The sequence below is a fragment of the Psammomys obesus genome, unplaced genomic scaffold, assembly GCF_907164565.1.
Source record: "Psammomys obesus unplaced genomic scaffold, mPsaObe1.curated_primary_1811, whole genome shotgun sequence".
In the NCBI taxonomy this organism is placed as follows: domain Eukaryota; kingdom Metazoa; phylum Chordata; class Mammalia; order Rodentia; family Muridae; genus Psammomys; species Psammomys obesus.
The window spans coordinates 9,860,888-9,885,783 of NW_026596134.1; the positions used below are offsets into that span (position 1 = coordinate 9,860,888).

The window sequence follows — 24,896 nt, forward strand, 5'->3', positions numbered from 1 at the left end:
GAGAAAATTTCTGTCAACACAGTATCTCCAAATTGTACAAACAATAAAAGCCCCCAAGCATGCTACATGAAGAGCAGAAGACTGCACCACAGCAGTTCCATCACTCGGCTCAGCTTTGCTGGATCTTTGTCAAGCAGCTGTGCTGTTCTTATGATTTTCCCTGTTCCCATTAGATATGGCTGTGCCACCTGTTTACAATAAACAGAAAGTTTTGGATTAAAGGTATGTGCTAGGGCTGAGCCAAAACCACAAGTACTTGTTTACATTAAGCAGAAAGCTCTTGGTTAAAGGTATGTGTTAGGGCTGAGCCACAGCAAATAAGAAACAGGTTTTTACAGTTCACAATCTTGGGGTTTACAATGGGATCAAATATACTATGACAGACCTCCCTGAGGCCTTCTTTGCATCTTTCTTAACTGATATCTTTCCCTTTTATGTCCTCCATATCACAGGGCTGACAGGAGGAAGTGCATGCTCCTATTCCTGTTGACTCATTTTCAGCCACTGTTGTTTCTGTGGACTCCAGTGCCTTTGAATCACCTGTGTCTGGGTGGTCATCTGTGAGCCCCCTTCTTCTTTTATTGGAGACTTTAGATGGCTGGTTATCCATCTCTCTTCCTTAAACTCTTAGTCATTTTTACACCAGTAACTATTCTTCTTTCAAAGATCATTTTTCTTCACTCTTGTCTTGACATTGCGAATAACTATAACTACCTTCAAATCCTAGTCATAAGCATCTTATTCTTTGACCATCACCTTCTACCTTTATGCTGTGCTTTCTCTCTTTTGCTGTTCTGACCAGGCTCTAAAGTTACATTTGACCCAGAACTCCTGTTATACTCTGCAGTTTTTACCCTGATTTTTTGTTTGTTTGTTTGTTTGTTTGTTTGTTTTGACATGTGGTTTCTCTGTGTAACAGAGCCCTGGCTGTCCTAGAACTTGCTTTGTAGACCAGGTTGGCCTGGAACTCACAGATCTGCCTGCTTCTACCTCCCCAGTGCTGGGATTAAAGGTGTGTGCCACCATGCCTGGTGTTTTTTGTTTTTTGTTTTTTGTTTTTTGGTTTTTTTTTTAATTTATTTTATGTGGGTAGGTGTTTTCCCCGTGTGTTTCTGTGTGCATGCAGTGCTCAAAGAGGCCAAAGCGGGGTATTGGGATTCCTGGAACTGTGAGCCACTATGTGCATGCTAGGACCAGAACCTGGGTCCTCTGCAAGAGTAACCAGTGCTCTTAACCTCTGAGCCATTTCATCAGTCCCTGATAGTGTCATTCTGCTATTTTCCTCAACTTCTTTGCTTTCTCTCCCCCATTATTCTTAAATAACAGGAATCTTGACCACAGGTAAACCAAATCGTTGCTTTAGACATTCCTATACCATAGCAGCTGAACATGGCTTAAAAATTGTGTACAATATGTTGGTTAGTTTTACTATAGTTTTGTGTTTACAGGTTTTAAATGACTCCTTGGTTGTTATTTCACAACTTAGTTCTCACTTCCTTATACATTGCTGTATCTTATAGCTTTCTCTTGTATTCTTCTGAGAACATAGATATAATTCTCTTCTTTCTAGCAAATCTCTAACCTTGCTTCTATATCTTCTTGAGTTTTGAGCCTATTAAAATATATGGACTGACCCTACATGTAAGGCCAGCCTCTCCATGTATGCTGTATCTTTGTTCTTTCCATGTAGTCAATATTCAGTTTTGGCCTTCTCCATTCTTTCCACTCCTTTAAAAAAAAAAAAAAGAAAGAAAGAAAGAAAAAGAAAAGTCTATCCATGGGTAAAAAGCTCTTTGCCTCCATTGATTAAAAATGAAGAGCTTCTCTCAACTATGAAACTTTAGCTGCTTAAGGTTTTACTTTTCTCATTAGAATTGTCTCTAGTGCATTGTCACCTGTTTAACTCCTTCTGGCTGTGTCACCATAAGCTAACCAGTGAGTCCAAAAGTCTCTCTTCTCACTATCAGTGGTGACTTCCATATTGCCAGTGCCAGGATTCAATTCCTGAGCCTCCTTTATTTGAGGAGGCAGTTGATTATACCCTGACTAAATGGAAAACAACAAACTGCTTATTTAAAAAAATAAATAAGTAAAAGGAAAGGAAGTGATGTTCTGATCTCCTTGTGCCCTTTGCCTCATGTCTGTTCTTTCCCATTCATGCTCCTGTTTCCTCTAAATATTTTCATGATAAAAAATTTTAAAGTGAATTTTATTTATTATTTAAAAAAACATGTACAGTTGCACTATAATCATACTTAAAATGCTGTGCTTTGTGGTGATAGGGATTGAAAATCCCAGGCTGTGTTCATGTGAAGCAGAACTGTACTCTGACCTGTCTTCCCAGCTGGCAGCCACAGTGTCCCAGCTGGCAGCCGCAGTGTTTTAATGACACCAGTCACTAGTGTTTCTTTGCGTCTCTCTTAGCCCTCATCTCTGATGAGTTCTTTCACACTTTAATCTGAGTTGGAACATCGGATTCAGTAATTGTACTGGGTTAGCCTTTTTTTTCTAAATCTACTTGTAAGTTTCCTTGTCTCTGTATTTTCCTTTGATTTATTTACTAAGGTTTTTGTGTGGGGGAGGGGGAGAGACTGGGTCATTTGTCTGATTCCCACCTCTTGGTCTTTTTCTTACTGTGACTATGTCCTCTGACTGACGGATGCACTAGTGCACCTTAGATGTAGATACTTGAGTAGGTTCCAGCTGATGTGGGGATGATGTGGCCTCTGGTGTCTGCTTGTCCGTTTGTGATGTTAGCCTATGTTAGCGAATAGTGCCTAGACCCCTCCTGTCCTTAAAGGTTACGCAGTGTCGTTATATGTTGGCCTCTGCCTGTCTCACCAACTGCTTCTTCAAGGTTCCCTCTGAAGATCATCATGCACTTTCCAGTATCTAATTGTTACAGTTACCAGGTTCAGGTCAGCTTCTTCCTATGTGCCGTTTCACTCTTTTAATCACAGTCTATGAGCTGTACATTCATAATTCCCAGATTTTTATATTTAGCCTAGACATGCCTTTGAACGCCAGTCCTGATACTGACATCTTTGTGTGGCAGTCCAGGAAGATTTTAAATCAAACATGTCCACAAAGGACATCTGTCATTTTTATTTTAATATTTTATGTGTATGAGTTTTATTTATCTGTATGTCTGTGTGCCATGTGTGTACCTGGTACCCATGGAGGTCAGAAGAGGACATCAGATCCCCTGGAACTGGAGTTAGATATGGTTGTGAGCTGCCATGCAAGTACTAGGAATCAAATATGAATCCTCTGGAAAAACAGCAAGTGCTCTTAACCACTGAACCATCCCTCCAGCCCCAAAGACTTAGCTTCTGTGGGTCTTTGGTTGGTTGGTTGGTTTTGTTTGCCTCTCTTTATGTGCAGATTTCTCTCAGGTTTCCATTTTAGTAAGAGTCGTTCTTGTATCCTGGCTTCTATATGTTATGTTAATAAAGGAGCCAGGGTGTTTGATAAAAATATAATGTGTATTATGTCATACCTTTACTTTCTTGATTACTGGTTTCTTAATACATCTAAAATAAATTCTGAAGTCTTAAATAAAATCCAGAATTGCTACGTTGTTTGCATGTTTGCCCAAGGCAGAATATCTTCTCTTCAGGACAAGCTTAGTAGATACCATCGTGAGCTGACATACTGATGCTAGAGTATAGAAACAGGTTTTTGGTGGTTGTTGTTGCTTTTCTGAGATAGGGTTTCTCTGTGTAGCCTTGTCTGTCTTGGGTTTGCTTTGTAGACTTGACTGGCCTCAGACTCTCAGAGATCCCCCTGCCTCTGCCTCCCTAAGTGCTGGGATTACAGGCACGCACCACTGTGCTCGGCACCTAGAAACAGTTTTTCTAGCAGAAAACATATTTAGACATCTGAACTCTGAATAAACTGGTCCTTAAAAAATGTTAGATATATTCTCCTTCTTAGTGACCAGCCTTCTCAGTCTTTGTTTTATTGAAGTTCAAGAAAATCAGTGGTAGAAAATGTTAAATAAAATTGGACTTAATTGTAGCCGAGAAAACCTTAGGTACGTGTTTATTAAAAATTGTATTGTACCAGTTTATTTTTTATTTTTTTCAAAACACGAGTCACACTGGCTAGATTTGGGGTACAGCTTCCCAGCTCCTGTTTTCAGTTAGAAGGGCTCTGTGTATGGTGCAGGAAGTAGCGTGAGCAGCTGCCACTTCCCTGTATTCCAGTGATTTATTTTACCCATGTGATCAGCCACTGGACATAGTACCCACGTGTGTCTTCACACCAGCCACTTGAGGAAGGTTCCTTTATCTCTGTCCAACAAAGGTACCAGCACATTTGGGGGAAGTAATTGACAGACCCCGTGGTATTAGGACGTGGCAGATCTAGGATAAAACAAGCAGTTGATTACAGATCCTCTTTTCTGCTCTCCCTTACCTCCTGTCCTCTCCCTGTTGGTGAGTAGACTCTGGCCAGGCTCTGCCCTTCTAGAGCCTTACAGACAGGACTGCCTTTGTTTCTCGTAGCTCCTGAGCCTTAGAGATGAGAAGAGTAAGACTCAGGATTGTGTGTGACTTACCATAGGTAGTCTTTCTAATCCAGTGAGAATCATCACTAAAATAGGTCTTTCTGAATTTTCATCTTCTATTTTTCCTACTGTGCTGTGCTACCTTTCTGTCAGCTATCATTTCAGAACAAGTTTGAAATTCTTACTAGTTGTTTTAGTTTGTTTTTGCCTCTTTTTAGGTTATTCTATATTTGTTGTTAAGGGTGATCTCCCAGATTGTGAAGCTGACCAACTTTTGCAGATGATAAAAGTCCAACAGATGCATCGACCAAAACTTATTGGAGAAGAGTTAGCACAACTGAAAGAACAGAGGTAAAAATTAAGTGTTAGTGTGGAATATATGGCGCAGCATACCCTTAGAAGAATTCCATGTCCAAGCTTACATGTTTCGTGTCTGTGAGAGTATATGCTACTGCGTGTTGGTGCTCACCAAGTCCAACAGAGGGTTGGATCCCTGGGGTCTAGAGTCACAGATGATGGTGAGCTACATGACGGGGTTGCTGGGAACCGAACTTGGCCCTTTGGAGAGCCATCTCTTTAGCTCCTGTGCTTACATTTAATATGAGGTCATTTTACCATGATTTTTTTTTTACCTTATTTTTTTTTGTGTGTATTTGTTTTTGTAGTGCTGGGGATTAACCTCTTGTTCATACCAGGCAAATGTTCTATTCTGCTATGTTCAAACCCCTTATTTTCTTCCTTCCTTCCTTCCTTCCTTCCTTCCTTCCTTCCTTCCTTCCTTCTTTCCTTCCTTCCTTCCTTCCTTCCTTTCTTTTTTTCTTTCTTTCTTCCATCCATTTATCTGTCTGTCCATTCATTCACTGATTAATTCATTTCATTCATTTATTAAAAAATTTTGACCAGTCAGGGTATAAAGTAAATTAATTAATTATTTAAACATTTTTTGACCATTTTATTTAATTATGTGGACACACTTGGATGTGGGGCAGAGAGTTCAAGACTTTGATGTGTTTATGTAATTTTAAATATTTACTTATTTGAAAATTTTTTATTATTTTCATCCTTCTATTATCTTCTTTTATCCCTTTACTATTCCCTCTGAATGCCTTTATCTTCCCAGTCAGTCTCCTTCCTATTTTCATATCTTTTTTCTTCTTTAGTAACTTGCTAGGGATGGGACCTCTGAGTGCCCCCTCATCCGTGCTAGAATGGTAGTTGGTGACCTTGTGCTGGTAACCGTAGCTGCTGTGAGTTTGAGTACAACAGCCATATTGGAGTCAGAAGACAGCATTCCACATAGTTCCTCCCTAATCTGCTCTCACATTCTTTCTGCCCTATCTTCTGTAAAGTTCCTTGAGCCTTAGAGGATGATACAGATGTCCCACTTAAGTCTAATCACTTAATAGTCACTTATTCCCAGACACCTTTCCTGAGTCTTGCATTAACTGCCATCCGCTGGGGATGGGGGCATAGGGGGTCAGCTTTTCTGACCAAGCACTAATCTTTACGTCTAAGTATGTTTAGAAGGGAGTTTAACATGTCCTTTTTTGGCCTGCTTCTTTGTTTTTCATTTTTTGGTTTTTTGAGTCAGGGTTTTTCTGTGTAGCCTTGGCTGTCCTGGACTTGCTTTGTAGACCAGGCTGGTCTCGAACTTGGAAAGATCTGCCTGTTTCTGCTTCCCCAAGTACTGGGATTACAGGCAAATACCATGACACCCAGCGACATGTCCTTTTAGTGAAACAGTAAGTAGTAGTTTTCCTCACCTAGGACCACAGGCTTTTGACCTGGTTTATGGTACCAGGCATGAATTACTTAACTGTGGAGTGGCCCTCAAATCCCATCAAAACAGTAGGTCCAGGCATGGTGGCACACACCTTTATTAATCCCAGCACTTGGGAGGCAGAAACAGATGGATCTCTGTGAGTTTCAGGCCAGCCAGAGCTAGATAATAGACACTGTCTCAAAAGGAAGGAGGGAGAAAAGAAAGAAAAGAAAAAAGAAAAAGTTATTGGTTGCCCCCATAATAGTCATGCCACTATTATCTAACAAGATAGTATTATAGTATAACATGCAGACAGGGTCTGTTTAAAACTATTAATGACTTTTCTTCTCTAGCAGCCTTCATAGAATCTTGCAGCATTTTGAAAGCTGGTCAGCAGGGTGTTAGCCTCCAGCTTAGTTCCAGCTTGGTTTCTCTATTTACATAAGCAAAATGTGTGCTGTCTTTACCAATAGATCTTACTATTTAGTACTGGCGAGCAACCAAAAACAGTGACTGCAAAAGGAAGCATTCTTGAGTAGTGCTGATCTTTGTAGGTCTAATTGTGCTTAGAAGGCAATTTGACATGTACACGTATTGTTTAAGGGAGCCTCTGTATTTGTTTTTTGAATTAAGATCTTAAATAGCTCAGGCTGGCTGGGATTACATATGTGTGTGCCTCCGTGCTGTTTTATTCGTGGTGGTGAAAATTGAACCCAGGGGCTTGTGTATGTTAGGCAGCTATTCTTCCTACTGTGCTACATCTCCAGGACTTACCTCCCCATCCAAAAATTAATTATTGTCATTATTATTATTTGTAGTGTTCGGGCTCAGATCCTGGATTTCATGCTTATCATTGGATAGTTCTCTAGACCTGCCTTCCACTTCAGGTCTCATTGAATTGCCAAGTTGTCAAACTTGACATCCTGTGCTTGGCTGGCAGGTAGCTGTCACTCAGTAGGTATATGCCGCTGTGCCCAGCTAGGCTAAGTTTTAGTGGATTTGGTGGAGTCAGCACTGTGAATGACTTAAACATATTAGACTCATATTACAACTTACTTGTTCTCTTACTAGACCTTATCTGCTAGAACATTTTTTTTTTTTAAATCTAAACTCTTTAGTTTGCAAGTGCCTTTATGTTTATCTAACTTTATCTAAAGTTGAAGAATATGGAGCTAGAGAAATGGCTCAGTGGTTAAGAGCACTGGCTGCTTTACTAGAGGACCTAGGTTTGAGTCCCAGCACCCACTTACTAGCTCACAACCTGTAACTCCAGTCTCAGGGGATCCAACACCCTCTTCTGGCCTCCTTAGGTACTGCACACACAATGCTCACAACCTGTAACTCTAGTCTCAGGGGAGCCAACACCCTCTTCTGGCCTCCTTAGGTACTGCACACACAATGTGCAAAATATCCATACACATTTTATTTTTTTGTTTTGTTTATTTTTTTTAAGACTGGGTTTCTTGAAGACTAGGCTGTAATTATTATGAATTCATTTGTTGTTTAGTGCTCTCAAAGCAGATCTGGAACGAGTCCTAGAGGCAGCTGATGGATCGGGAATGTTAGATGAGGATGAGGATGATTTACAGAGGGCTCTAGCCATAAGTCGTCAAGAAATTGACATGGAGGATGAAGAAGCCGATCTCCGTAGGGCTATTCGGCTCAGTATGCAAGGTATGGACATTTTCATGTATGCTTTAGTCATTTTTGGAGAAGTGGTTCACATTCTTGGCTTTTCTGAAAATTGTGTGGTTTTAGAAGTTCTTTGATAGTTACTGCAAAAGCAATAGTTCCAGACCTGAACATTTCTTTTAGAGTTCCTTGCTCTCAAATCACTTTTATAACTTATAATATACTAGGACTATATTTATTGTGTTTAACACAGCTATAATTTTTTTGTTATGTTATGACTATAATACTGAACTAATATAAATAACAAGTAGTTGAATTAATTTTCTAGTGGCTAGATGACCCTTACCCAAGCTAACCATTTTAACAAATACATGCCAGTGGACGTCCAACACTTATTGGCTGTACAGCTTAAGACCTAAGCCCACTTTTACAGGATACCCCTTTTTTATTGATTTAAGTCCATCAACAGTGGAGGAGAGTGAAGATAAACTCCCTTAGGAATACTGGTGGAGAAAAGTGTTGGGACACTCAAAAGTTTATGACAGCACAAAGTGCTTTATTTATTTATTTATTTATTTTGTTTTAATCTATTTGAAGGTGCTTCTGCTTCTAGTGAGATTGCTCATCATTTAAATATCTGAAATGTCTTAGCGTACTGAGGCTTTATTAACACAGCCATTAACGTTACCCTAGACGTCTCACCTCCAGGCATACCTCTGCCTCTTCCTTGTAGTGTGAAGTCCCATGTTTTATTAGGAGGGGTCTGCTGGATTATTGAAGTCATCCACAGAACACCCATCTTACCATTTTTACATTCTACCTGGAGTCTGTGCTTGGTACAATACTGTTGAGAACTTAGAAACATTGACGGTTTTGGGAACAGAGTAAGGGCATGCTGTGGTCCTCCATCAGAGGTTGCTGTGAGAAGTGCTGTGTCTTTGAGATGGAGGTGCAGTTTTGGGAAGGTAAAAAGCACAGAAGTGTGGTCTTGACTTCTCACAGCAGGTGAACAGTGGATCTGTGTCCTCACATCTGATGTGTCACAGGCAGCATCAGCTTTGGTTGAGTAACGCATGAGATTTTAAGTACCTTAATTAGATTTTCCAAGACTTCCCTACAACCTGTGTACAGAACAGTAGTGGAATGTTAAGAGAACTTTCTAGAAGCTTTCTCCTGTAAGAACAGTATACTACTGCTTGAACAGGTGTATGAAATGATTATTTTTTTTTTTTAGGTAGTTCCAGAAATATGTGTCAAGATAGTCCACAGACATCAAGTACAAACCTTACTTCAGAAGAACTGCGCAAGAGGAGAGAAGCCTACTTTGAAAAGTAAAGTAGTTGTTACAGATTAAAGTTACATATTTAATACTCGCTTACTTTGTCTGTTTGTAAATTACTATTCTCTGCCTGAACCTGTGAATATATGAATATATATATGTTTTTAAATTTTTACAGCAAATAAAGAATGAAATACTTAACAGTTTTAGAGAAAAAAAACCTTTGCCCAATCTTAGATATATTTATATGGACGAGGATAAAGGAAACCTTGTGAAATTTTGCTTATCAGAAGGAAAATGGACTTAGGACAAGAAGAAGTGTGCTTGTTGATTGATTGGATGTAGCACTGGTCACCTATGAGTTGTGCTCCCATTTGCTAACAGGGAAAGCAGCCTTCGAGTACGGTGGGGCATATTCCCAAGTGCAGGTGCTGTGTGCTCTGTAGTACTGCTCAGTGTCATGTTAGGAGACCCAAGGCCTGTCAATCAGGTCAATAGACACCATAAATCTTAATTATGAGCTCCCAAAACCGCTTATTGTGCTCTGTTTATAAGTACCAAGAAAAAAAGATTACTTACACTTTTATAGTTCTTCCTTTCTAATAATCACCATTCACAAGTCTTCTTTTTGTTTTTATTTTTATTTTATTTTTGTTTTTCCTTTTTGGCCAGGGTTTTGTTGTGTTGTCCTGGCAGGCCTCACTTGTGGCTGTCTTTGTGCTTAAGCTTTTTTAATGCTAGGATTATAGATATATGTCAATTTTTAAATCAAACTCCACCTTTAAAAAGTTATATGATCAATAATAGATAATTGAATCCTCTGATCTCAGGTCAGAAAGATAAGGCCAGAGATGGACTCTGCCCACTTCTATACTGTGTCTCATCAATTCACTGGTGCATTTATTTTCACACTTGAAAATCTCTGAAAGACTGGGTGGGATTCAGCTCAGCAGGGAGCGTGCTCACCCAGCATGCAGGTGGCTCAGCTTCCATGCCCAGCACATGAGCCACAGCTGCACAGTGGCACCTCTGAGCTTGAGCAGCCACTTCTTAGAGTCCGAGTTGGCGGGTTAGAGGATAAAGTTTGGACCATTTTGCATCTGCTGGTATCGTGAAGATAATGTTTACCTTTTTCTGTTCACATCTCAGAAGTGTATGAAGGAAAATTCTGATCGGCTGACATCCTCCTTAATGTGCGATATTTCTAGTGATTTTTTTCAGTGACTGATTAATAGACTCAATTATATTTATATTTTAAAATAGTCTTAGTAGTGTTTTTCATATTCATTTTACTTTTTAAATTATGATAAGCCTTAGATTTCTGCATAACACACCCATATTTGTTACTCAGACTTAATAAACATCAGCACTCAAGCCAGGTTTTAGGCCTTTAACTCCCATTTGTTCCATTCACCCACAGCCTTGGAATTGTAACAAGTCACGGTCATCATGTCATTATGATGACTTTAATATTTGAGGGCTTTTGTTTGTTTGCGTTCTGTAGGGTTGTTATTGTTTTTGCATTGTTTTTTGAGCAGTCTCACTCAGTGCCTGGGCTAGTCCTAAACTCCCAGTCATCTTGACTTTCACTCCTGAGTGGTGGACTATGGGTGTGTGTACCATACCTAGCTTGACTATTTTTTTCCTCCTAATAAATGTTTTTGTTACCAAATAATAATAATTAACAATTTAATATCAATTAAATATAATTTAATATAAATATAAATAAATCTAAGTTTTAAAAATAACTTAAAACTACTTAAGTAGGCAAAATAGTATTCCAGAAAATTCAAGTTTTTTAAAAAGTATGTTCCCATTATCACTTCCTCCAATAAGTGATGTTAAGGTACATCCCCTCTTGTCATACGCATATTCGTATTCCGTCTCTGTGAGTGTGCGTGTGTGCTATGTATGTATACAGGAGGTCAGAGGGTTACCTCCCCCAGTTAGTTCCTCTCTTCCACCTCGTGGGTCCTGTGCATGGAACTCTGCTCATCAGGTTTGACAGCAAGAGTCTTCAGTTGCTGGGCCCTGTCGCCAGTGCCCTTTTATTTAAACATTTTGTAAACTTTTTTGAAATAAAAATTTGAAACTTCCAGTAAGTTTTTACGTTTAGTAGTAGTGTAGATATTTCAGTAACATCCCATGATGAATAAGTAAGCTATAACAATCACAATTTAAAAACTGTAACTAGTACTTTTAAGCGAACAGATTTTGCTCAACCTTGCGCCCTTAAATTTTTTTGGGGGGGTATGAGCATGCCTCCTTTCTTGTGTCTGACCACGTATTCGTGATTGTTACTAGCTCTAGTTTTTATCCTCTGCTGAGAACTTAAGGCAACCAGGGAATGTTCTGCCCCCTCACATATAGCTGAGATGAATTAAGGGCTTATAGTGTTTATTTTTAACACTGATTGGCATTTAAAAGTGCTATTTTACAATCAAGTTTAAAACAGGGAGCCAAGGGGCTAGAGGATGGCTCATCGTTTAAAAGTGCATGCTGTACTTGCCTTTACCCACATCCCTCATTTCCTAGCTGAAATATTTTCCTATTTCTCTAGTTTCTGTCTGGACTGTTGGGTATAAGATTGTCTGGCTCTCTTCTTTCCCTCTCCAAACTGTCCCTGGTGCTAACTTGTTACATTCCTCCCCATCTTTCCCTCATGCTTAATTAGATATGAAACACAACAGATTGTAAGATTTCTTTTCTTGTGTAAAAAAATAGTACTAAAAATTAGCCTATTATAAATTCATAGTTTATGAGTGATGGTAATGTTTCCTTGACATGACACTTTTTTTAGCAGTGATCTGTAAATAAAGTCCACATCAGCATTGCTGATGCCTTCTGTTGGGAGCATGGACTTTAGTGATGGGTAAGAAGACTGTCAGCTGTTAACATCTTCCCCAGAGATTTGTTAGCATCACTAATGTCCTTCCCAGGTGTAGCTTTGAATGCTGTGTCCTGCCTATTACAAGAAACACAGTGTTTCCCAGCAAGACACATCCAAGCATTCATAGCCAAGGAGTGTTGTGATGTTTTGATTGCCTAATACTTACGCCATTGCTTTAGTGGTGTGGCTTAGTTTATGACAGCTCAGTTTGGGAAACAGAAACAGGTAGGGATATTTAAGGAAAACAGTAATTAATAGTGAAATTAGAGGCCTTAGGAATTGTTCGGAGCCAGGCTTCTGAAATGTAGACCAGTTTGTGAGAATGGCTGCAACTGCTGCCTGGTTAGGATGACGGGGCTCCGATATACTTGGAGAGGACCAATGTTGATTCCCAGAACCCCACATGGCTTATAATCACTTGAGTTTCAGAGGATTCTGTACTCTGTTCTCAACCTCTAAGGCCTCACACACACACAAACACACACACAGTCTAAAACACTTTTAAGTCTTTTATATGTGCATATTAAATCAGAAAAACAGTCTCAACTTTATTTTATACATATGGGTGTTTTTCTTGCATGTATGTATCTGTACCACATGCATGTAGTGACTAAGGAAGCCAGAAGAAGGTATTAGATTTTCTGGGGCCAGGACTCTAGATGGTCATGAGCCCCCATGTAGGTGCTGGGAACTGACTGACCCCAGGTCCCAGCAGCCTGTGCCCTCAACTGCTGAACCTTTTCTCTAGTCCCTAACTAAATCTTAAAAGCAAAAACAAAAACAAAAACTAGATAACAGCTGTGATCTTGGACTCAGGAAGCCATATCATAGTTGTCAAGGTTTCTGGCCCCACTGAAACAGCCATGAGGCAGGATTCAGGACTGTCTCCATGACTGCTTTCCAAGAAAGCAGCTGTACCTCACTGACTCATTTTTGCCCTTAATCTGTAGCCAGAAACCAGGTTTTAGTTCTGAAGCTAAAGTAGGGCTGAAGGTGAGGTAGGAAGGGCACTGAGGGACTTGTTCCATAGCAGTAGCATCAGGATTCACAGTGGTTTCAAGATTAGCAGCTGATTTTCTTCTGATTTTGCAAAATTTAAGGTTATAATAGCCCCATGAATATGTACAATAATTTTGTCAGTTAAATGAAAAATTAAAAGTAAATGAAAGGTTATCCCTCTGAGGTTGCAGTCCTTCTTGATTGGAGGAGCCTCCATGATGTGCCAGGATCCCAGATTGCCCATTGTGTAAACGCACATAACTCCAGAAGATCAATAATTTGTCTCAAAGACCAACAGGGAGAAGATGGAGTTCCCACTATCTCAGTTGTCTTTATTGCTCACATTTAAAACCAAAGACTTAGGTAGATAAGCAGGGTGTGGTATTTGTATGGTGTGTATGGGAGGTAGAGACTAGCAGATCTGAAGTTCAGTGGCATTCTGGGCTACCAACTTGGACTAGAGACCCTGTCTCAAAATTCAAAGGAAAGTCAGAAAAAAACATGCTAATCTAAAACTGATTTTTAAAGTTCTGGTCCTTCTAAAATCATGTGGTTTTTAAATTATGGCTTCTTTTGGGGGCTTTTTTTTTTTTTTTTTTTTTTTTTTTTTTCCTTTGGCTTTTGTTTTTTTGAGACAGGGTTTCTCTGTGTGGCCTTGGCTGTCCTGGTCTTGCTTTATAGACCAGTCTGGGCTCGAACTCACAGAGATCTGCCTGCTGGAATTAGAGGTGTGTACCACTGCGCCTGGCCATTCTGTGTGGCTTCTCAATCATTTATGGGTTTTCTTCTTTCTTTAGCTCTCTTTGTGTGTTTATTACTTAAAAGCAGAACTAGTGCGGAGAACTCCTTCACCCTTCCTGGACCCTTTGCCCAGATTGCTGACATATCAGAAGCATCGGGGCATAACTTGTGTTCTTGCTCATTGTAGCTTAGTATTTCAGCTCTATTTTCTAAATACTAGGATATACTCCTTGCGTGTTTTGTTTTTGAAATAGGGATTGATATGTTACTCAGGCTGGTATTGAATTCCTGGGCTCAGATGACCTTTTCCCTTGGCCTCCTGAGCGGCTTGTACTGCAGGCACCAGCCACCACAGCAAGCAGGTGTGGTGGTGAAGAAGCTCAGAGCTCTACATTGGAGTCCACAGGCAGAGAGTGAGAGGCTGGGCCTGCTATGGGGTTTGAAACCTCAAACCCCACCTCCAGTGGTACACTTCCTCCAGTAAGGCCACACCTGTATGAGCCTGTGGGATTGTTCATATGTAAGCCACCACATTCTACTCCCTGGTCCCCAGTAGGCTGTAACCATGCCTTAATGCGAAATACAGTCTGTCCAACTTCAAAGGTCACCATTGTCACCATAGTCTTTCAGTTTTAAGACTGCTTCAAAGTTCAAAGATTAATGAGATTAATGGCAGTCTCTGAACTGTAACCTCTGTAAAATGCAGATGGCATACTTCCGACATACAATGTCATTGAATATAGTTTTCATTTCTTTAATTCTTCAAGTATGTGATGAAGCTGCTGTGTGACAGGCAGTTTCAGCTACTGGGGACACAGGTAAGCAGCATAGGGTTATGCTCTTGTTAGCTTATGAAACAGAAGCATCAAGGTGGCAATGTGTTTGTGCTGAGAAGTAAAATGAAATAGTGAGAAGGCTAGGTAGCTGCTTGACGTGGGGAGTTTTAATGTATGTTCCCTTGTCAATGTTTCAGGCAACAGCAGCAGCAACAGGAGGTAGACCGAACTGGGCAGCTTTCATACTCATGTGAAAGACCAACCACAAGCTCAGGAGGACTTGGGAACAACCGAGGTAAGGCTCTCTGGTCATTCACCATGACTGCCTTACTTGACACCCAAGGTCCATGACAGTTTTACTTTATATTTTTCTTCCTTTTTTTTTTTTTTTTTTGTTTTTGTTTTTGTGTTTCTGAGATAGTGTTTCTCTGTGTAGCCTTGGTTGTCCTAGAATTCACTCTGTAGACTAGGGTGCCTCGAACTCATAGAGATAAACCTACCTCTACTTGCTAAGTACTGGGTCAAAATCCAGTGTGCATTACCACTGCCCAGCATTTTTTGTTTTGTTTTGTTCTGTTCTGTCTGCATCCCAAAAGAGGATATCAGATCCTATTATAAATGTTGCTGGGAATCAAACTTAGGACCTCTAGAAGAGCAGCCAGACCTCATACCACTGAACCATTCCTTCATCCTCTTTTTCTTTCTTCTTTAATTGTATTAAAACTCGGGAGCTGGAGAGATGGCTCAGAGGTTAAGAGCATTGGCTGCTTTTCCAAAGGTCCTGAGTTCAATTCCCAGCAACCTCATAGTGGCTCACAACCATCTATAATATCTGGTGCCCTCTTCTGGTCTGCAGGTGTACATGCAGGCAGAACACTATACATAATAAATAAATAAATCTTAAAAATTGTATTAAAACTCTTAAACGATTTGTAGTTTACTAAAGTCCTCTGAACTATGAAGCAGACAAATCGGAGCACTCGGTGAATATTAGGGTTTTATTTATTTAATATAGTTTTGTTTTGAGACAGTTTCATTATGTAGCTAAGTCTAGCTTGGAACTCACTTTGTAGCCCACACTGCCTTCTAATTCATGATCCTCCTGTTTGGGCCTTTTTAGTAGTAATATGACAGGCAAGCACCACCATGGCCTGGTTGGTTTTAAAAATCACATATATAGTACTTGAACTTCACAGTTGGCACATTCTTCAAAAAACGTGATGATTCAGAGGTAATGAATATTAGTATATGGAAAATGAATACATCTCATGACCTAGTAAAGGAAAACATACTGTTGTGTAGTCTAGGTAATATCTAAAAGTCCAGGTTACTCACCACACCTTGATTTAATAGGTCTTAAATGTGAGCCAGGTATTTGTAAAAGTTGAGTGGAGAAGAAACCCTGTCTGAGAACTTCACAGAGAATCTGTGCAGAGCTCTCAGAATGGTACAGTATGAAAACAGTCAATAAACTTATCAAGGAATTGTTGATACAAGATGTGCCTTGCACTAGAGAGCATATTATATAAAAATCCTCTCACTCCAGCTGTAGATGGCTTTGACACCTCTGCTGGACTTGGCCACTGCAGTCAATGTATACATACCCCACACAGATACCTCTGTCAGAAGAGGCTCACAAAAACAAAGACATCATTATGAGTTGCAATTTGACAGTACTCAACTACCCATTTGAAAACCACTGTCAGGCCAAGAACTGAGAAAGAAGGAACCACATGGACAATTTTAATCATTAATTTTTTTTCAGGCAGAGTCTCACTATCTAGCCCAGACTGGCTTAAAATTCACCATTGTCCTGCTTCTGCCCTTGTGCTAAGATTATAGTCATCTGCTGCCACAGCTGGATTTCACATACAAATTCTAGAGCAGAAAAATAACTTAGATGTGAAACCTCAGTGAATGGACTCAGTGTGGAAATTCCTTCTTTTCCTCCTCAGCACAGAAAACTGACTATGAACAATAAACAGCGCAGGAGGCTGTGACTCTGCAACCCCACCTCTAACTCACAGGAGTCTCCTAAAGAGACAGGGAAGAGGTGGTGGGAAAGGTTGATCTTTTCATCATCTCATTCTGGCAAAACACGAGAAACCTACAGACTGAAGAAGCTGAATGAACTTCAATTTAGTATAAACACACAAAAATACCTACCAAGAAGATTCATTGACTTCAGAACACTTAAAGCACAACCCCAAATCAGCAAGAAATAACCTTTCCAACAACAGTTTGAAATGAGAGCTTTCTTATTGCTGAAGGAGTGGATCACGTGTTTCCAATGCTGAAGGAAAAACTTAAACCCAGGATTACATATGCAGTAATTCCATACTCATTAGGATTGAAAAAAATGTTTTTAAAAAGTCTCTAGCAGTCCTAGTCTTAAAAGCTAGAGAAAAGGGGTGTCCATGCAGGCCTGGAAAGCAGATCAGTGTTTCACTCAGCCATGCCCAGAGAAGCTTACACCGGTAGTGGATGGGAACAAACACAGAGTCCCACAACTGGGCAGTGCGCAGTGTGAGGCCTTGGGCTACCCAGTCCTAAATGGATGTCTCTATCAAACCCTGCCCTCAGGCCGCCAGGAACTTTGAGGAAGAAGCGGTAGGAAGATGATCAGAGCCGGTGGGGATGGAAGACAGCAGGGAAACAATGCCTTCCAGATACAGCGTGATGCATGTGTGAGCTAAAAGGTGGAGGCAGCATGCTCAGCTCCCAGCCTCAGGAGGTCTTAGCACTAACGGGGACATGACTTCCCTTCGGTAACTCAGAAGCTGTCTCCAGTTGACAGCTGCTCTCAAAGGAAAATTAGTGTTCCCCAGTGGAGTCTCCCAGGGTATATTAATCACGTTCAAGGGTGGGCCCAATGCCCAGAAGTAGGTGGCCAACTCAAAACAAACTCAGTTTTGTTCTGTTTTGTTAAGATTTTTTGTCTCATAATACTTTTTCTGTTTTGTAATACTTCATTTTTGTTTTAACCTTACTGGTCTTTTGCTTATCTGTTACAGTTTCTGATTTTGTGTTTTATGGGTTTTGTGTGTGCATGTGTGTCTCTGCAAGTATACTTCTATGCTTTTTTTTTCTCTATTTCCTTTGTTCTGTTCTGGTTTGTATTTTTTTTAAGCTACTACTTTTCTAAAGAGAACGAAGTTGGGTGGGTAAGAAAGGGGAGGATCTCAGAGGAGATGAGGGAAGGGAAATTGATCAGAGTATATTCTATAGAAAAGAATATTTTAAATTAAAAATTAAAGAAAGTTCTCAAAACAGAAAAGAAATGAAGTGCTGTTTGACAAGAACAGGAAGAATGAAAGATGATAACTATAATTCCCTCCTTTTGAATTTTCTGAATTGTATTTGATGGTTGAAACAAAAATTGTAGCACTCATCTGGTTTTGGTTGCATTTTGGGTGGCTATGAAGAGGGAGGTTAAAGGACAGAAAGTGAGCCAAACTTTCTCTGTTGCACTTCTCCATTCAGCCACTTCAGAAAGCAATTCAGCTGTTTCTTAAAGTCCTGTGTGTATTCCTGGCACCCCGGAGGCAGAAGCAGGTGGATTTCCAGGGGTTCAAGGCCAGCCTACTCTATATAGTGAGTTCTAGGACAGCCCAAGGCTACATAGTGAGAGCCTGTCTTGAGAAAGCAAACAAGCTGAATATATACTGACCATATGACCCAACAATTACACTGTGGGTACTTATGCCAAAGATATAAAAATGTATGTCAACACAAAAGTATACAAACAGATGTTCATAGGTATTTTAGTGGTCTTAATCGAAATCTGGAGACAAGTATACATTAGGTAAATGAGTTGTGAAGGGAATTGTAGTAGTTCATTCCGTAGAGGATTAAACAGGATTAAACAGCAGCCAATTGTTAATGCATGTAGCATCTGAGGTGGACATCAGGGTCAGTATACCAGGTCCAAGACAGTCTGGAAAGGTTTCAAGCCAAGGAGCTATTTGTATAGCATTCTAAAACTCCCAAATGTAACATAGAAGAGGAGGAGGCCTGAGCACACGGGGGGGTGGGGGGGGTGGAGTAGTGCAGGAAACTAATGTTAGCAGGTGTCTGCCAGGAACAGTCTCCGCTTGCAGTCCTCCAGAGGAAGCTGCATTGGTAGTTTCTGTTCACGTGCTTTCAGCTAATGGCTAGCACCCCAGCTTGGCCTAGGAGAAGGCTTTGATATTTCTCTTGGACCAGAGGAACATCCCTCTGAGCCTTTCCCAGGGAAGGACTTGCTATCCCCATGTGTCTGAAACATTAGGGTCCTAGGCATGGCTGTGTTCATGTAAATAATACACATTCAGGCAGGACATCATCGCTTCCCCACAACTTACTCATGCTCACCGGCCCTCTAGTCGTGGTGGTGGTGATGGTGATGTAGTTTACATCTGTGATGAAATGCCACATTAGGCTGGGCATGCCTGAAATCTCAACACTTGGGCTAAGGTAAGAGGACTGTGGGTGTGAAGCCACCTGGGCAGGTACACAGTGAGACTGTTTTTGTCTGTTTTTTGTTTCATTTTTGAGACAGGGTTTCTCTGTGTAACAGCTTTGGCTGTCCTGGAGCTTGTTCTCTAGACCAGGCTGACCTCAAACTCACAAGGATCCTCCTGCCTCTGCCTCCCAAGTGCTGGGACTAAAGGTGTGCACCACTACTGCCTGTCAAGACCCTGTCTTCAACAAACAAACAAACACAAAAAGTTACTTTAAAGCCATGTAAAGCCATATAGAACCACATTGTGCTACAGTCTGTTTGAGATTTAGTTATAGAAGAAGTAGTGTTGGGTGAAATTGAGCTGAGAGGCCCACAGGAGCCCTGTCTTTGCAGCTTTCTCTGAATTTAACTGTTTACAAATAGAAAGGTTTTCTAATTGTTAGTAAACACAGTAAATGTCAAATGCATTATGATAAATGAAAAATCTAGATTCAGAAGGTCATATTTATCATGTGAGACCATTATCATGACTTGTTAGAAGGACAGAACAGTGAACACATCTTCCTGGGCTTTGGGCTGACCGCAGAGGAACTGGATGGGGGCAGCAGTAGAGAAGGTGGATGTCTTAACATGTTCTCTGTCCATTTGTGGATCTTAAAGTGCCACACAAACACCATGTGAATTATAAAGTCATAAAAAGAAAGCTAGGGCCAGGAAGGTGGCTCAGTGGATAAAGGTGCCAAATTTGACAACCTGATTCCAATAATCAGAACCCTCATGATAAGGAGGGCACTACCTCTGCCTATGTGCCCTCTGACCTCTGCACACTCATGGCACACCGTGCCCGCAGATTTATACACAGCTAACAAAGTCTTTTTAAAGAATTAACTAGTGTTCAAGTAGAAATATATTATCTAAGAATTTGCTTTTTTTTTTCATTTTGGACAGGTTTCATGTGGCTCAGGGTAACTTCAAATGTTACATAGTCAAGAACAGCCGTGAACTTCTGATTCCCCTGCCTCCATCTCTTGAGTGCTAGGATTACAGGACTATGTTTCCATGCCTCCTTTTATGCCATGCTAGGTATTGAACCTAGGGCCTTGTGCACGCTAGACAAGTGCCCTACCAATTTAGCTATGCCTCTAGTTCAGAGGTCAGCCTTGTGATGATTGAGAACCTTCCAGGATTTTTTTTTCTGATAACTTTGTCGTCTTTCCCAGCAGGTGATTCTCTGAGTGAAGAAGACATGCTTCGGGCCGCTGTGACCATGGCTTTAGAAACTGCTAAGGATAGTTTGAAAGTGGAAAGAAAAAAATAGCACCTTTAAAAATCATTTTGCTACTCATACTTCCTGACATTGTCTGTGTGATTACAGTGTAAGGTCCCTTTTGGCAGTATGTTCGCCAGAAGAGATAAAGACACCTCAGTGATTTATGAGCGAATGATCAGAAAGCCAGAGACGTGTCATAGGACTAAAACATGATTCACATACTAGCCGAAGAGGCAGTCAGCAATTAAAGAAACTTAAGGTAGTTTTCTAACTGTCCCTTATTTTTTAAGTGTGCAATATCTAACTGAAACTACGGAATTTTTCTTGGCTCTTTGCGGACCAACTAATTAGCTCTTGCCACAGAACTTGATCTTGTTTTGTTTTCATTTTCTCTCTTCGTTGGAGGTGGCTTGGCTTACCTGAGCTTTTATTTCTTATTAATTAGACTAACCTTTTATGGAAATGTCTTTTGTTTGTCTTGTTCAGAAAGATAAATCTGTCTTCTTATATGTATGTGGGGCACTTGGATGTTATTTTCCTTGGTTTTGGTTATTCTCCCGCAACTCTTAACATGGTAAATCTGTTGTTTGCTAAGCCTTCTTTAGTGGAATCATTATGTCTTTGGTGCATTGCTCTACTCTGATGTCAGCTCTACTTGAGTATTTGAGTATACATGAACTGGGTCTGTGTGAGCATGTGCTTTCTGGTTGTTCTGTGAAGGCTTTCCGTTGTGTTCTGGTTGACTTCTGTAATCCTCTCTGCACCTTGTTCTCTTTTTGTCCCCAGCTGAGGAAAGGAGAGGCCCAGGACACAAGCATGTTACAGCTTAACACACACCTGACTGCACCACAGGAGAGACCTGCCCCTCTGTGTCGGTGGTGGGTTTCTCTTAGGTTTTCTTCTGTGACAGGAGTTCTGTGTTTGTTCTATTAACAATTAAGTCCTGGAAAATAGATGCCTGCTTTACTGTTTTTTTATTTTTTTAAGTAGAATATAGCCTGCCAGGATGCAGGATGGTGGTCTGGAATGTGAAAGTAAATGAAAATATATTTAAATATACTGTGGGTTGACTCTTGCAATCATGTTTAAATTGCTTAAGAATTACAAAAGTAGCCAGGCATAGTGGTGCATGCCTGTAATCCCAGCACATGGGGAGGCAGAGGCAGGCAGATCTCTGTGAGTTTGAGGCCAGCCTGGTTTACAAAGTGAGTCCAGGACAGCCAAGGCTACACAGAGAAACCCTGTCTCAAAAAAGCCAAAAACAAACAAAACAAACAAAAGACAGAACTAACAGTGCTTACAGGGTCTGTCTATAAATAAGAAAAGTCCATAGTTTTGATAAACATTCTTTAATTGGGATGCACAGAGAGTTTTGTGGGTTAATACTTTGTTATGATTTTGGTGGAGATGAACTATGTATCTTTGTAATGGGTATCATAGCCTCATATCTACTCTCCTTCTCTCCCTTCCTATCCCCTTTTGAAGCCCTTTTGAATGTTGACTTGTACATAGGTCAAGTCCAAGAAGAAATTTTAGCCAACAGCTTGGGAGGGTGAAGCATGGTTTACTGCTCTACTGGTGTGTGTTCTGCACACGTTTTATCAGGGAAAGGTTTTTGATGGAGGACTTTTGCTGTCTAACTGAAAAAGATACAGATATTTTTCTTTATGATTATGAAACAGCTTTTTGTTGGCTAGGGTGGATTGTTTTGTTTCTTTTGGCTATGCTAGGGATGGATCTCAGGGCCTTGTGTGCTTAGGCAAGCACTCTTACCTCTGAGCTATATTCCCAGACCCAAAACAGGTGTTCTGTCGTTTTTTTGTTTTGTTTTAGTCATTGTGTGCCAATTAACTTTTTTGGAATTTGCTTTATGAAAAATTAGGCAGTCCTGTTTTAAAATCTGTGAAGTTTTTTTTTAGTCAGTGCAAAGGTTCAAGAGAATTGGGCAGCTCTAGGGGTGTTAGAGTTAGGACTTGTCTTAACCATTCACAGTTGAGTGGCATGTAACTGCCCTAGGGTGCCAGTCACATTGTCTGGACATGGGCTCTTTCCTTTTCCCCTCTGAAAAATCACATCAAACTTTCCATGCGGTTAGATGGATGAGCTGCCTGATAGAAAAATGATAAAGCGAATATGCATTTCAGTTTTAATTTTAGCGTTTATACAACTTTCATATAATACACCCTAAATCTCTTATGAAATACAGCATGTTGATATTTTCTTAGAGACTTTTTTAAAGAGAAGCTGAGCATTCACTGAATATCTTTTGAGTGCTTTTTTCTTAAATTTCTTTAAAAAATTTTTTTTTAGTTTGGATTGGCAAGGCAAATCCAAAATCACCATTGAACTGCCTTCTCCTTTGGATTGACCTAGGCTTACCTAAATGTTTAGATTTCATTATTAATAAGTAGCCAGTATGAAAGATGCCAATGCTTATTATAAACACAGTATCCAAAAGTGTAAGAGTCCTGTGAAGCTCTGGTTCGTACGCCAGGAGCTGACGTTTACTGTACAGCACTGCAGGACAGACAGGGCAAGGAAACCCCCTGTCACTGTGTGCTATGGACTTGACTGACATTCTGTTTTTAACCAATTGGGAACATCTTACTGTTTAATATTTAAACTACTGGTATCATTTTTCTAATGTGTAACTGGAACTACCAGATAAAATATGTACAGTTGTGATGCTAGTGTTACAAGCAGCACTTCAGAGGGCCAGGTGTGCTGCTGTGCACCTTTAATCCAGTGCCTGGGAGGCAGAGGCAGGCAGATCTCTGAGTTCAAGGCCAGCCTGGTTTACATGGTGAGTTCCAAACTTGCTAAAGCTTCACAGTGAGACCCTGTCTTTAAAAAAGAAAAAGAAACTTTCAAAGACGACTTTCATATTTTGAGATGTCATGAGCTTATATTTTAAAAATTTAGAGTAGTGTAAACCATAAATTTATGTCCTCAAAGACAGTAGTATGCAACACTGATATAGTTTAATACAGTTAGTGCGGGTAAACTCTTAAACTTTGACCTTGGCCAAATAATTTTTAGTTCACAGACTATCTAAGATGGTGCTTTTTCTCCCCCTGAAAACTTGATTTTTCTTGATGAAGCCAAAGTTAATGAGGACGAATGCTCAAAATGAGTAGTCTGCATTGTTTTATTTAATATCAAGTTGGATGAAATACATTTTATTTGAGTGAAAGTCTAAGCCACATATTTTGAGATACCTGCATGTTTAATCCTATTTTTAAATGATGCCAGTGCCAAGAGTTACTGAATTCTTAGAACTGGCCCCTGTGCCCTGCACACATCCGAATCGGGCAGTGCAGAAGCAGAATGTGCTGTCTGAAAGTCTTAGGTTGGGAAAGGTTGAAGTTTTGAATTATGAGAGTTTCACTTGCTGCTGAGACCTCTGATTGCAATTTCCTGTGAGGCGGTGGGGATGTTCTCGGGGAGAGCAGTTGCCTTGTGGCCCAGGCCTTGGGTTCAGTCGTTAATGCTGCAGTGGGAGAACAGAGGCTCACAGTGTCAGCTACGTTTAGATGGGCCTTAGGGGAATACTTTCAAGGGAACTGTTTGCTGTATTTTTGCCCTAACGAGTGTAGAGCTCTGATATGGGACCTCAATTAAGGAAAGCCAGATTGCATTAGCTAATCAGTAGTATAGATCATTTTTCTGTTTTTCATGTTCAGAATAAAAACTTTCCCTTCATTCCTAATTTGTTTATATTTAGTTAAAGGAGCAAATTGGTTTTGTATTTTTTCAGAGTTTTATACATAATAAAGTTTTGTTGTAGTCTTTAAATGAAAAGGATATTTTTTTATTAATTTGAGGATTTTTTTCTAAAATGGTCTGTCATTTTAAGAATTAGTGCAAAAAATATACTCCCTAAATTTATGTAGGTACACATTTTAAGTACACGTTATAAGAGTGCAGTCCTAGATGAAGCACTAGTGAAAAGTGTGTGGAAAATGCAGTTCTTTAGGTAACACTCACTCGTCTCTTGCATAGTTGAAAGGTGGTATATTCCCTGGAGTTTTTTTTTTTTAATGATTTGTGTTTTTTTAGAGGAAGACAGACATTTGAAATGTTATTATCTAATTTCTACAACACTGGACTAATAGGAATAACTTTTTAAAAAATGGCTGTTCTGTATAAACAAAATATTTGAAACTCAAGTGCAAAAGCCGTGAAATAAAAGGCATTGTCTTCTGGTCACTATGATGCACTGTGGCAGTGCAGTCCCTCAGGACTCAACTCTGCAGCCCTTCCTCCTGTGCCTCACTGTCGGCTGCCACTCCACAGGTCTTCCGTCTGTCTACTCCTTCGAAAGCTGGGCTTCCAAAGCACTGTTGAACTGAGGGTTCTGTAGGTGTGGATGTTAATGAGTTGTATTTTAAATATCAGAGATTATTAAATAAAGAGAGTGATTTTCTATTAACCTTTCTGTTTTTATTGTCAGTTCCTAACCTTGCTATTCAAAGTCTGGTGGGGGGTACAGCTTCGTCTCTGTCTCTTGGAAGCTTTTCCCAAAGGTAGGTAGTTTCAGACCACATTCAGAGCCCCTCTACCAGGACCTTGGAGAAGCACTGTCTGTGGAGT

General features: G+C 40.2%; 1 protein-coding gene across 10 annotated transcripts in view; it reads left to right on the top strand.

The window, feature by feature from the left end:
* The window catches only part of Atxn3 (ataxin 3), a 39,606-nt gene extending 14,871 nt beyond the window's left edge, over nucleotides 1-24,735 (top strand). For 3 of the 10 annotated variants that reach the window (XM_055592906.1, XM_055592908.1, XM_055592910.1), the window contains exons 7-11: nucleotides 4,729-4,861; nucleotides 7,780-7,946; nucleotides 9,139-9,235; nucleotides 14,787-14,884; nucleotides 20,254-24,735. In XM_055592906.1, the coding sequence (XP_055448881.1) occupies nucleotides 4,729-4,861; nucleotides 7,780-7,946; nucleotides 9,139-9,235; nucleotides 14,787-14,884; nucleotides 20,254-20,351 (593 nt within the window). In that variant the 3' untranslated portion in view covers nucleotides 20,352-24,735. Of the gene's footprint in view, nucleotides 1-4,728; nucleotides 4,862-7,779; nucleotides 7,947-9,138; nucleotides 9,259-14,786; nucleotides 14,885-17,172; nucleotides 17,650-20,253 lie in introns of those variants that run through there. The other 7 variants (XR_008718464.1, XM_055592907.1, XM_055592909.1 and 4 more) reach the window with 7 other exon arrangements.
* Nucleotides 24,736-24,896: the final 161 nt, after the last annotated feature.